We start from the raw sequence: 13,564 nt of genomic DNA, 5'->3' as shown, positions 1-13,564 counted from the left end.
TGTGAATACAGAATAATAAAAAGGAACACATAAAATACATAATATGATATATACGAGAAACCATTAGATACATTTTCATTTAAAAATAATAACTACATTATCAGTTATTTCATCCTATTGATATTAATAGTTTATTATATTACTTTATAACTGTATATGTAAAAACAAATTAGCTCTTGTGATATGTTGCTATGTTATTGGTAAAATAATGTGCAATAATATATAAAATAAATTTATATAATCTGTTGAAATTTTATAACGTCAAAATTGTCAAATATCAGATGTTCATCTTGTTGGGTAATCACACGAAAACATTTATTTTCGTAGCTTGAAGAAAAAGACAGCAACAATGTTTAAAGCATTAAGTGCGACGACAAGGTTGTCTAGAACCACCCTATCCAGGTATGTGTAACATAAATGTTTTGTATCTAATTTGAGTTTTGTCATTCTTTTATTTTCTAATAATCTCTTTTAGGGCTTTGCCTTCTTTTTCAACTTCATCTGCACGCTTAGCTACCGAAGACCCTTTCAGTAAAAAAGAAGCTCCAATTATTGATAACGAAACTGTGCTTGCTCTGCCGGAAGAAATCAAAGAGAAAACTGTCCATGATGCTACTATATCAGTTTCAACTAAGGTAAGTACTTCGTGCAATTGCGCAGAGTAACATATACAATACGAATGTTTTATTACATCAAACTAAAATTATACCAATGTATTTTTTTAAATTTTGAGTACCATTTGATTTCTTTCTTTTATGAGTACTATGGGAATATGATGGATCATATATATAGATGATGATTTTAATTCACTTTTCTTTAAATGAAGGAACAATTTTTAAAGTAACAAGCTTTATTTTCTTTAACAATAACTTTATCTCATTTTGTTGCTATATATCTATTTAATTTGAATAATTAAAATAAATATTGTTGGTTGTTAAAATATTGCATTTGTTTTTAATTTAAACCAATTATTTATAAATGAATTGAATTGAAATAACTTGAATAAAATGCCTAATTTGTTCCCTGAAATAATTTTTAATTGCAGGTTGATGTTTCTCCTATAACCGGTGTTCCTGAGGAGCATATCAAAACACGAAGAGTTCGCATTTACCAACAGCCCAAGAATGCGATGCAAAGCGGTACCAGTAATATTCACCACTGGGAAATGGAATTTGATACACGCCAACGATGGGAAAATCCCCTGATGGGCTGGACCTCAACTGGAGACCCATTGTCCAACATGAAAATTCAATTTGCAACACCAGATGAAGCAATAGAACACTGTGAAAAGAATGGCTTAATCTGGTACTTGGATGTACCTAAGGTTCAAAAAGAGTTAAAACCCAAGAACTATGGATTAAATTTCTCATGGAATCGTCGTACCAGAGTCTCTACCAAGTAGATCATCAAACCCAGAATAGCAATATTTAATTGTATTTGTAGATGTGTTACAAAAGTAATTTCAGTTAACGGTTTGACTAAAATTACTAGTGTAAAATTTTTACTATAATTAATGTAATTAGTCTCCTTGATTAAACATTGTCAATAGCAAATTATTTGTAAGCCTTTTTATTTTTCTTTTGTTATATTATAAATACTTATAATTGTTTGCAAATTATCATCAATGCTGTACTTGGCAATGTATATTAGTCTGGCAGGCTATACAAAGTTGTCAATAAAATATAGAAGTTTGTTAAATTAAAAATACTTTTATTCACTGAAAATTTACTTAAACTTAATTATTGGTAGTCAAAGTAAAAAACTATTACTGATTTGGAAAGTAAAACAAAGAAGATCTACTTGAAAAAAGTTAGCGGTGAAGACATCTATGCAATTGTTTCTGAGGAATCAATGTCTAAAGATGTCTGATGATTGTGTCGAACGCTAAAGATCACTCGACTGGTTAAATTCCCTATTCAGCCTAACAAATAATCAAATTCTAATCGTATTTGATTAGTTAAAAACTAATTAAATATAATGAGATCTAGACCGACAATTTTACTAATTCTTATTTTCCTAACAGTTTTCTTGTAATTTTTCTCTTTTCTAGCCCTTTTAAGCTAGCAAAGGATCTTTAGTCAACAATATTATGTTTATTTAGTACAAGAAAAGGCAAGTCATTAAAGTATATGCTTTTTTATCCTCATATCGAGGGTTCATGGTATATATGGGATTCCTATCCTCTAAAATCACTTCGATGGCCGTCCTCGGCATGGATCGGAGAGGCTGCGGGATCGTGTAGTTATAACCCATGACGAAGAGGTAGTTCTGCTGGTCACTTATTTTCGAATGACTGGTGGCCGTTGAAGCAGACAAATCCTAGAGTAAAGAATAAGTGTGGATCGATGACCAGAAGAAGTTGGTGGCACTAGATTGGAATTTGAAGGCGGAGGACCAGGATATTTGGCGCTTTTTTAAAGGTTAATATCAGCAGTGGAATGCGATCGACGTGATGTGCACTTTCATTTTAACATTTTATTGAAATATATTACGTCGACAGATTTTAAAATACTGCAAAATAATTTTGTTTTAAAAAACTAGACGCTAATCTTTATAGTATACATTTGTTTTAGTGTCATTTCAAAAAATTCTAAAGTGTTTCATAAATCATTTTTGACTGCATCAACTTTATGTATAAGTTATTAATCTGATTAAGGTGATTAGCCTGATTCTATTTTTATATCAATGGATTGTTAAAACATTTAGCCTTCCACTTAAATAACGCCCGAGAGTCGCTTAAATCCTTTTTTCTGAACCTAAAATTTGCTGTTTAGGGTGGTTAAATCATTTAGCCTGTTTCTAAATAAAACTGAAGTGAAAGGTCATTTTGTATCAAGCGACCATTATTTCTGGTAAAAACCGATGTAATAAAATGTAAATCAGACTAAATTGCAGACTTCTCGAAGAACAACATAGTACATTGTAATAGGACAGGAAGGTTTTTGAAAAAAAAAAATCTTTTTTGTTTATGTTTTTTTTCTGAAAAATTAAACTATGCACTCTTGTACCAAAATGTGATTTAATACAAATAGCCTGTATCCTTCGATATACATAAAGGTGCAAGAATAGATTGAGGCATCCCATATCGATTGACAAGTGTTTTCTTCTTTTTTAAAATAGTTAGAACTGCACGTCCATACATTAGAAATGAATAGATTACCTTGTATTTTTGCCTGATTCACCTTCCGATTTGTATTATGTCTAGCATTTTAAGTATATCGATATTCGTGTCAAATTGATTAATCAGAAGCAAAAATAGTCAAAAAAATTAAAAATCAGACATTTTATTTTTAATGATGAAAGAGCAAACCATCATTAAACCAAGTATAACACCTAATATATATGTACAAATAAAAATATTTTTTAGCGATGTATGTTTCTTAAAATTCCATTTTCTGTGGCCGGTGGTAATCAGGGATGATCAGGACCATCTGTCATAGATACGTATTTGTTAGTTAGTTTTCCCTACCTGTTATAAATGACAATCAAAATCCAATTTGCTATAACGCTTGGTATACTTCATTGTATTTATGTATAGAATTTCTAATATTTTTTTTTATTTAGGTATAGTTTTGCAGAACGAAAGCAGTCTTATCACGATCATGTCGATCACGATCGGACCGACAAGTATTCACTTGTTTCCCTGTTACTTTTTTTCTCGAACGTAGCAGCGCTACAACGATTATTTGCCTAAGTTAACGTTCGAAATCTAATGCATTTTTATAGTATTTATGTTATTAAAATATCCAAGATGTAAGCTTGTATTATAAGCGTAAATACAAACGACACAAATTCTCGTCCCATATGAAGAAGAGCGGTGGCGGCATTCGTAATTACGTTTCTCATAGTGCAGTGTAGGTAGCTATTTAAGTTACTTATGCTAGGTACGTAATTTTTATGAAGTAATTTAATATCTGTTTTATCATTTCCTGAAGTTGCCAGTTCTAAATTTCGTAAAAAAGAAAGAATAAAGATAAAAAATCCTCAGATTTACTTATTCCATGCAATTTTTATTAGCTAAGCTATATTGTACAGTTCTAAATTAATATATATTTATTATAATACAACACTATTCCATTTTAATTATACTTCCAAAGTTCTGATTTGCCGACTTATAAAACGCTATTTTTTCGCAAATACGTAACGAATATCGTTGATTATTAAAGCTCTCAACCAATGACATCGAGGCAAATACTGTTTATTTGGTTTGTATTCTCTTTTGATTGGAATAGGCTATACGTGTAATTAAGTTCTAATACATTCTTCTAGTATAATAAGGATTACCCGTAAAGGCTCTCTAGTAGGTATGAGGTTAAATAAATAAAAATGCAATTATTCGATATTTTTTTTAATCATAGTTTTCAACATGGTTAATTTGTATTTTGTACCTCGGAAGAAAATCATATTCGCAGGTCTCACTTAAAATTTGTATGTACATATAATACAATTTAAATATAATTAATAATATATTACACAAGTCGAACATGGTATCGACCATGTCCAACATCTACACAGACGTAACATGGATCGCGCGATGTAAGAATTTATTAGAGAATATCGACATTAACAAGTATTCAAACGATTAAACTTTTATTTTTATCTTTATTAATTGTCTGTTTCTGATTACAAAATTTATCCATATCGCGTCATCCATGCTATCCATGCTATTACATAATGCATTTTGTCTAGCTACCATAGTTTTAAATGTACATCGTACATCCGAAAATTTAAAAGTAATTCTAACATTTTACTACATAAAATTTTGAAAAATTATTGCATTCTCTCTTTATCTACTTATTTACATAATAATAAAACAGTACTCGTGAAACATTTCTAATCTATGGTAACGTTTTTTAGAATTAAAAATTTTGGTTAAAATCGTTTTTTAATGCTATATTAAAGGATTTTTTTAAAAGCAGTAGTGAAAATCTTGTAAAAGCGCTGTGGTAACAATATTACTTGTTAAAGTGTAAGGGTCGAAAATCTAAAGTCATCTCGAAATAGATTTCGAAAAAGTCTAATTTCATTGATTAAAACTCGATTAGAAAGGTTAAGCACCTACCAAAAGTAGCCAATATTCAAAAATCTTACACAGCAGTGAAAAAAATATTGTTAACCTTTGAATGTCGATTAATATAGTTTATCTATGTCCTCATCTTTGTATTTAAATATATTTAAACTATAATAACGAACCTTCGTATACACGATATTGAATATGAGCAACTTACGAACTACGAATACGTACGTACGTTCGCAAAAGTTTATGCACAAAATATTCTAGTATGCAAAATAACAGATAAGTCAAAAATTAATCACATTTGCATCTTTTTTTTAATCGAGTGATAATAATTTGTGACAAATGTTGTTCTCTACAATTTTGTTAAACTTAATAAATATTTTACATAAATGTAATGTAATACTTGGTCACTATTAAACTTTAATTTTACGTAAAGTTTGTTTTCTAAAAATGAAATACGATGTTTTGGTCCTTGCTACGATTAAAATCATTTAGAATTAAAGCTTGTATTATGAAAATTAAATATTATAATATTATAGTTACAATTAGCTATATTAAAATTTGAATATTAAGTTTTTTCATTTAGATAAATTTTCTTTAACAATTGCTATAATCTATATCAAACTATAATTATACAAGCTATTGCATACAGAGTGATTAAATTCATTGACAGTGTTACCAACTTAGTGGATTCACCACAACTAGTGGATTCTATTTTCCCCTAGAGGGATTTTATAGTGGTTAGTAATTGATTTAAATTGGATTAAAATGTGTTTTATAATAAAAATACATACAAAATTTTATTATTTTTATATTCTATTTATAAAGTCGACACTAATGATCTTTTTAAAAAATCTTCTGGTAACACTGTTCGATAACGTAGCCGCTAATGTGATGATGTGACAAGAAATAATTCAACAGAAGTAATAATGGACGGGTATAACATGCTAAATTATACACCATACGAGTTTTAAATTAATTAAAGCTTATACAATAATATAATACGTACATAATATATTAATATGATAGTTGATTTATTAAACAATATTTGTTAATACATTTTACATAATTATATTAAATAATAATAATTGAATAATACACATGAATAACCCATATTTTTAAATTATAACATGTTGTATACACTAATGAATAATGAAATTATTTTGAATATAATTTTCAGAAATAATAAAGTTGTTTTTGTTGTCGGGCTATATTTTAACAGGTTTTTGATGATACGTTTATTAAATATTTTCATTCAGATAATGTACCAATTTAGCTTCGTATCAATATAAACTAATATAAATGTTTAATAATACTTCGTTAAAAAGCGCTTGATTATAGTTATCCTATAACAAAATATTGTCTGATATTAATGAATATTTACATCAGTTGACTAATTCGTACTTTAAATAATCATGATATTTGGATAATATTTTTATTTAGGTACTATTTAATTATTCGTTTTACTATAACAACGTGTTTTTGGTGTTAAATTCATTCGTAATATTTCAGAGTATCTATTTGGCGCGGAAAATGTTGCCTTACTAATATATGTATGATGTGGCATACATTACAGTATATTGTAAGCTTTAGCAAAACAATACATTTTGTTTTTTTTTTAATTCAATTGACTTACTATTTATTTGTCATAGTGTTGTTTTATTAGATTGGTACTAAGCATAACTGTTGTATAAATAATAACGCAATGATTCATAATTGGAATAAAACATTATGACTATTTATTTAAAAACATTTTATTTTTACCTAAAACGTAAATTTACCGGATTAATAATTTCTCTCGTAGTCTCGTTTTGTTATTTCGCAAGTAAAAATATGCCTTACTTATTTTTAAACATTCTTCGACGTCGTTTCAGTCGGTGGCTTAGGTATATATTATAACGCTATTTACAATAACAAAGTAATATACAAAAGTCCAACGCTATTCTGTTGAGGTTAATTCTATAATAAAAAAAATAGCTAATTAAAGAATGAATCGAAATTTTCAAGCGCAAAAGCTAAAATCTGTTATTAATTTGTTTAAAACTTCATTGAATACGATTTAAATTATCGAACATTATTGCATTTGGAAGTTTCCGGTTATGATCGAGGGATTCGTTATCAATAACAATACCACTAATCTACGATTTAAAATCACAATACAAACTAACAGTTGTAATATCACCGTTTTCCCGAGCCTGAACACAATATTCGATTTTTGATAGTTCGACACTCACTTGGTGTTTATCGCCGGTCAGTGACGATCACCGGCTAAATTTGAGGAGCCTCCGGCTCTACAGGTGTAGATCAGCTGGGTTGTTCGTCGCTCTCCCTGTGCACGAGTACTCGGACAACGGTAGGCGGGGCGGAGGGGGGTGGCGCTGCATCCGGTGAGGCTTCCGTTACGAGAATGCTGACCGCGCTACTAGCGTGAGGGGAGGGGGTGCTCGGTCGCGCGGGGGGCTCAACCCGACGCGCCGAGCTACGTCGGGAAGTTAGACGAAGTGAACCTGTAATGTAATTTTCTTGCTACTAAGTAATACATTGTCTGTACAGTATTTGCCGTTCAGTAACTCACGATTTTCAATATACTTTATGATATTAAAAATCAATTATGTAATATTTTAGTTAGGTACATCGAAGTTAATATTGTTGAATGAAACGTCACCTATTTAAGAATTTAATCTAGGGATATTGAGAGGTTATAAGAGGTTTTATTTGTCACTGTAAAAAAAACACAAGAAATACAAGAACCCACATTTTATACTTATCTGTACATAAAATAATATATATTTAAATATTGTCAATTAAAATAGACATACAATACATATTGTTGAGGGGAAAACCATAATAAATGCGATAGCTCCATAACGTACATGGGGTAGAGTGACAAAAAAGTTGGACGACACAAGGGCACCATGCATAATATATTATTTCAACTGGTATGGATAACCCATGCATATTTTTTAACTATTACATAATTTCTTTAGGTAATATCACAAATCTGAAGCCTACAGCAACAGTATCAGGAAAAAATTAGCGAACATGCAAAAGCTTTGTAACATATATTTTGATATAAAACGAATTTTAATAGAAGGTCTATGAAATATTTTAAGTAGCATTTAGGATAGGGGAAGAATTTTCTTTGGATCGTGAAGGCTTATTTCTTTAATTTCAAGTGATAGCAATTGAATGAAACTTTTCTTTTATGTACTGATAATAATTACCACTGTAAATGTTAAATGATACAAGCTATGGACATTTTATGTTTTTGATTTTGAAGAGCTCTGCCCTAAGGAGTGTAATAAAGCAGATAATTAAAATTTTTAGGTTAATAGATGGTTTCAAAATTATTTTAGCCCGAAACCCTTCACTCTCCATTCTACCTAAAGGAAAAGACACAAAAAGCAAAACATTACATATGAACCTGCTCGTTTCGGGACGGTGTCCATGTCGACTGCGTCCTGATGTCGAAGGAACAGCGGTAACCCGTACGCTGATCTACGCCTAGCTGGTGCTGACTCTGAACCACCAGCCTAGCAGTAACCATATAATATATTTTGACGTATACGCTTCTAAGATTTGGTGGCATTGTTTTTTAAGTCAGACCAATGTGGTATAAATATAACTGGAAGTGTAGTAAATATTACGACCATCTGAATAGTATCTTCAACAGAAGAATTTAGAAAGTAAGATTACAATTACTTCTCGTCAAAAGAGCTAATTTTGTAAATTGTAAAGCTATAAGCAGAGTATTTTCTCAGACAGCAACACCGAATAAAATATTTTGTATTTCATCGTATGTATTTAGAATTACTACCAACGAAAGATTCATTATTAAAATCCAAATTAGATTGTATAAGCCGCTTGATGCTTGACGTTCTCGTACATGTTATAATTTATCAGGTGAATATTAATATAACAAATACTAAAATATTCAAGGTAATATCAGGGAGCAACGGCTTAAGATTTAATGAAAAATATGTAGACTAATGTATGTGTGTGTGGACGGCCAATGTATACGAGCTAGAATCAAGCGACGCAGAACTTATTTTAGCTAACAACAATATAAAGTATCCGTCGTCATTTTTAACTAAGATATTTAAAATTAGCATTAGAAGTTCAATGATCTACATTAAATACCAATAAAATATAAGAGGTCTGTACTAAAACTACCTAACGATGCAGCTGAAACATATGCCTATAAGTATTGGCAACGCGACGCATTCGTAAAGCTATCAAAATCATCAATTTTCAGCGTAATTGTAAGACTTTTTGTCTAAATACTTTAACGCAATAATATATTGTACCTGTTCATTTGGTTGTGCACCCGGTAATAGCAGAAGCGGCAAGTTCAGCCAAGCTCCTCCTATGTCGCTTAAGTCAGAAGCATCAGAAGCTCTCGAAGATTTGCGGCTCGAAGCGTGAGATCCTCTTCGTACATGTAATAACGCACTGAGACGACCACCCCAACCGTGTCCCGGTGACCATTTTGTGCTCTCTTCTTCTTGTGATGGACTACGATTTTTCCTCCTGGAAAAAATATATCATAAATTAACTAATTGAATATAAATATGTACATAGTAGATCTATAATTATTTGTATGCAAACAAATAGATCCTAAGGTATACTGGGTTAGTTATCAACCTGGTACAATTAAATAGGAATACAAATAAGATAAATATAAAATAAAACATCACTGTTGGCAAAAGCCTCCTGTCCTGTGAAAGAAATGGTATTTACTTACATGAAATGAATTTTTACCCGACTCATGTATATTTCCTCACGATGTTATTCTTCAACGATACCAAGTATGAAATGGATAATTACAATTACAGATCCATTTGTTTTTTTAGTTGGCCATCTCGGCTCTCTTATACCTAAGTGAAATATATGATAATGGTACAAATAAATAATAAGAATTTATTACTTGACATATTCTCTCCATAGCCTTTGTATCGTTCGAGCAGCTTTGTCTTCCCTCTTCCATATTCTAGTCGAAGATACTATTTCTAATTCTTTCCTTGTTGGGAATTGTTTTTTAAACTTAATGTCCATTTGCTCTTGCAATTGCCTAAACGTATCCGTTTCCTCCACATGACCTAATACATGCTTTACTAGTGCATGAAGTATATCTAGGCAGTGAATTTTATTGCCTTTAGCTATAGGTAAGTTGAAACTGACGAGTGCCACTGTGTTTGGCTTAGATATACCTAGAGGAGGATCTAACGAAGCTATGAAGTCAGATAGTTGAGCAAAACTTATAAATTGAGTAGCATGAGGGTCGTACCTGAAATTGAAATATAATTTTAATAATTCACAAATTGAAAAAATATATTCAATTGAAAACAAAAAAAAAAACTGAGTAAATTTAAGTAACAAAGGCTTACTTAGACCATCTTATATAGAACATTTCAAGATCATCTTCAACGATACCAATCTCCTCTTCTTGATGGGCTTGGTTGAAATTCTCAAGAATGATAGCAATGTACATGTTTATGACAATCATGTAACTGATTATGATAAAAGACGTAAAATATGTAATTGCTAGTAAAGGACTGCCACAATTTCCATTTGAATGACCGTGGTCACCCAACTCGCAATCAGGAGGCTGAATCATTAGGGATTCTAAAACATCATTCCAGCCAGCTGATGTCATAAGGCTGGAAATATATGAATTTGAATATTATTTAAAGAACAAAAACCAAGTTTAATCTAAATAGATAGCAACTTGGTGGTAGGGCTTTGTGCAAACCCGTCTGGGTAGGTACCACCCACTCATCAGGTATTCTACCGCCAAATAACAGTACACTGTATTGTTGTGTTCCGGTTAGAAGGGTGAGTGAGCCAGTGTAATCACAGGCAAAAGGGACATAACATCTTAGTTCCCAAGGTCCCAAATGTAAGGAATGATTAATATTTCTTACAGCGCCTTTGTCTATGGGCGGCGGTGACCACTTACCATCAAGTGGCCCATATGCTTGTCCGCCAACCAATGACATAAAAAAAATATGTATTTAGGCATTAATCATTTTATTAATATTAATTAACAGAAATACTAATAAAGATTAACGAAACTTACCGAAAAAGTAATTGCATACTTCTACCAAATGTTTGAAAATTGACAATATCATCGAGGGCGCCCTGCTCTTTGACATGTCCGAACACGGACATTCCGATGATGGCATAGATGAAAGTGATCAACGCCAGCAAGGCACCGATGTTGAACAATGCGGGTAGAGACACCACCAACGCGAACAAGAGCTTCCTTATGCCTTTAGCGGCCTGGAATTATGATGAGATAAGATACTATACCTTTACCATATTATATTATTTGGATTTACCCTATAAATTTTATCGATAGTATATAATAAATCAATAGAATATATAAGTATCAGCTTGTAAATGTTTCACCAGACTTGAGCTTGTATCATATTTTACTAATCTTCACCAATGCAGATTGGTAAATACCCATATGGTATAATTTTTAAACCCTTACATGCATAGACGCTCTCGACGTTTTCCTTCTCAATCGAGCGCAAATGTTAGTAGATAAAATTTAAGCACATGCAAAAAAGTGTGCAAACAAATGCGACACAGTCTAGTAACCATTTTCAGTTAATATTCACGCGTTCTGACCACTCACTCATTTTGCGCCACCTTCTATTAAAATATGTGTTAAAATCAAGTCTATGAAAATAGTACTTACTTTAATCAGTCTTAAAATTCTTCCTATGCGAAATACTCGAACTACGCGAAGTAGAGTTGGGGATATTGGTAAATCTATCATTATGTCCTCCATAACAATACCTAAGATTGATGCTAAAACTAGCAGGAAGTCGAATACGTTCCATGGTACTGTGAAATAATGGTAACGCAGACCGATAATTTTTACTATTGCCTCTGAAAATAGAGTATTATTGTTTAATTCTAATATGACTTTGTATAGCAATAATTAGATTATTCCTAAGATATTAATTAAAACACCTCAAAAATTCCTTTCGATTTCAATAAATTTAACAGAATTTTTTAACTTAATTACAAATTCATGTCAAGTTAAGACTTACCCAATCCAAAGACTGTTGTAAAAAACGCGTTGCTGACTTCTAATACAAAGAAAACAGAATGTGGTTGGTCGTAATGTTCTATACCCATCGTGAGCATGTTTAGGAATATAAGAACGAAAATCGCTATTTCAAATCTTCTTGAATTAGATAAATCGTAAAACATTGCTAGAAATTGATTTCTTGGCCTTTTAATTACTTTCTGGGGCTTTTTTCTACCTAGTTTTTTCATTGCTGTATAATAATGTTTTTGGCTTTCCGTCAGAAACATTTCTAACACACCACCTTCATACTGAAAATAAAAAATAATATATCAAGTAAAGTGAACGGAAATACAGTCGAACTTTATAGATACGTTCTTACCTTTTTCTTGAGCATATTAAAATTATCTATGATAACTCCTATAAATAGATTTAAAGTGAAGAACGATCCGCATACGATAAAGATAACAAAGTATATGTATGCGTAAAGATTAGCTTCTCTCGATGGTTGTAAATCTACTCCTCTCGCATCTACAGCATCAGCCATTACTTCCATCCAGCCTTCAAATGTCGCTACTTGAAATAAAGCTAAGTATGCTATTCCAACATGATCGAAAGATATTTTCGAATTTATCCAAGAAAAGTTATTATAGTAGCACTCCCATTTATCATTAATTATCTAAAAGCAATAATAAAGTATTACACGTACGTATGTACGTACTTTATGTTATACACATATATTAGGTACAGTTAAAATAAAATTTACCTCTAATGGTAATAATTCACCCTCATCATCCACACACTTGAAAAATTTTCCTCCGAAAAATTGTACGCCCATAATAGAAAATATCAACCAAAACACTAAACATACAAGTAACACATTGAATATACTAGGTATTGCATACATGAGAGCGTTCACTACAATCCGCATTCCTTGCCATCGCGATATCGCTCTCAGGGGTCTCAATGCCCTTAACGTCCTTAGAGACCTCAAGACCTTCAAATTTTCATTTTCTTCTATTAATAAACTAAACACTGACACCTAAAAAGTAAGTAAATTTCTTAGAAAATATAATATGACTTACAAATTGATATTTGAGTTTAACTTTATTTAGATACTTACAAAAACTATTGTAAAATCCAATAACGTCCAAAAACTAGTAAAGTATCTGTAGAATCCCAATGCTATCCATTTAAAAAACATTTCTATGACAAAGATCATGCAGAAGCTGAGATTGGTCCAGTAAAGTATTTTCTTGAGAGGTTTATTTTTTTCAAGGTGTATGTCCTCAAAGCATAGAGTGATACTAGAGGCAAAAATGAGAACTAAAACGAACCACTCGAAAGCTGGGGTGTCAACATAGCGCATAACAAAAGTACGTATGAACATCCATCTTTGACCCAACTTAGTCCGAATACACGCATCCCAGCAAGAACATCTAAAAAATTAGTTATATTTTTGACAATTCAATAGACACCAAATAAATCGACAAGCGACAAAAAAT

At 31.2% G+C, this 13,564-nt stretch overlaps 2 protein-coding genes across 3 annotated transcripts in view; one reads left to right on the top strand and one right to left on the bottom strand.

Moving 5' to 3' along the window:
* Nucleotides 1-246: 246 nt before the first annotated feature.
* Nucleotides 247-1,556, top strand: LOC125070253 (NADH dehydrogenase [ubiquinone] iron-sulfur protein 4, mitochondrial). Its single transcript, XM_047680046.1, has 3 exons — nt 247-402; nt 476-635; nt 1,046-1,556. Exons 1-3 carry the CDS (start codon nt 350-352, stop codon nt 1,400-1,402), a joined length of 570 nt encoding a protein of 189 aa, XP_047536002.1. The 5' UTR covers nt 247-349; the 3' UTR covers nt 1,403-1,556.
* Nucleotides 1,557-6,460: 4,904 nt separating this feature from the next.
* LOC125070360 (sodium channel protein 60E) overlaps nt 6,461-13,564 on the bottom strand; it is a 186,359-nt gene continuing 179,255 nt past the window's right edge. For both annotated transcript variants that reach the window (XM_047680196.1, XM_047680197.1), the window contains 11 exons: nt 13,183-13,498; nt 12,826-13,101; nt 12,442-12,738; nt 12,082-12,370; nt 11,724-11,917; nt 11,097-11,299; nt 10,405-10,677; nt 9,945-10,304; nt 9,325-9,547; nt 8,442-8,550; nt 6,461-7,524 (listed from right to left, as the gene is read on the bottom strand). In XM_047680196.1, the coding sequence (XP_047536152.1) occupies nt 7,322-7,524; nt 8,442-8,550; nt 9,325-9,547; nt 9,945-10,304; nt 10,405-10,677; nt 11,097-11,299; nt 11,724-11,917; nt 12,082-12,370; nt 12,442-12,738; nt 12,826-13,101; nt 13,183-13,498 (2,743 nt within the window). In that variant the 3' untranslated portion in view covers nt 6,461-7,321. The remainder of the gene's footprint in view (nt 7,525-8,441; nt 8,551-9,324; nt 9,548-9,944; nt 10,305-10,404; nt 10,678-11,096; nt 11,300-11,723; nt 11,918-12,081; nt 12,371-12,441; nt 12,739-12,825; nt 13,102-13,182; nt 13,499-13,564) is intronic.

This window comes from Vanessa atalanta, chromosome 17, assembly GCF_905147765.1.
Source record: "Vanessa atalanta chromosome 17, ilVanAtal1.2, whole genome shotgun sequence".
Lineage (NCBI taxonomy): Eukaryota > Metazoa > Arthropoda > Insecta > Lepidoptera > Nymphalidae > Vanessa > Vanessa atalanta.
This window is presented reverse-complemented; position numbering and strand designations above follow the sequence as displayed.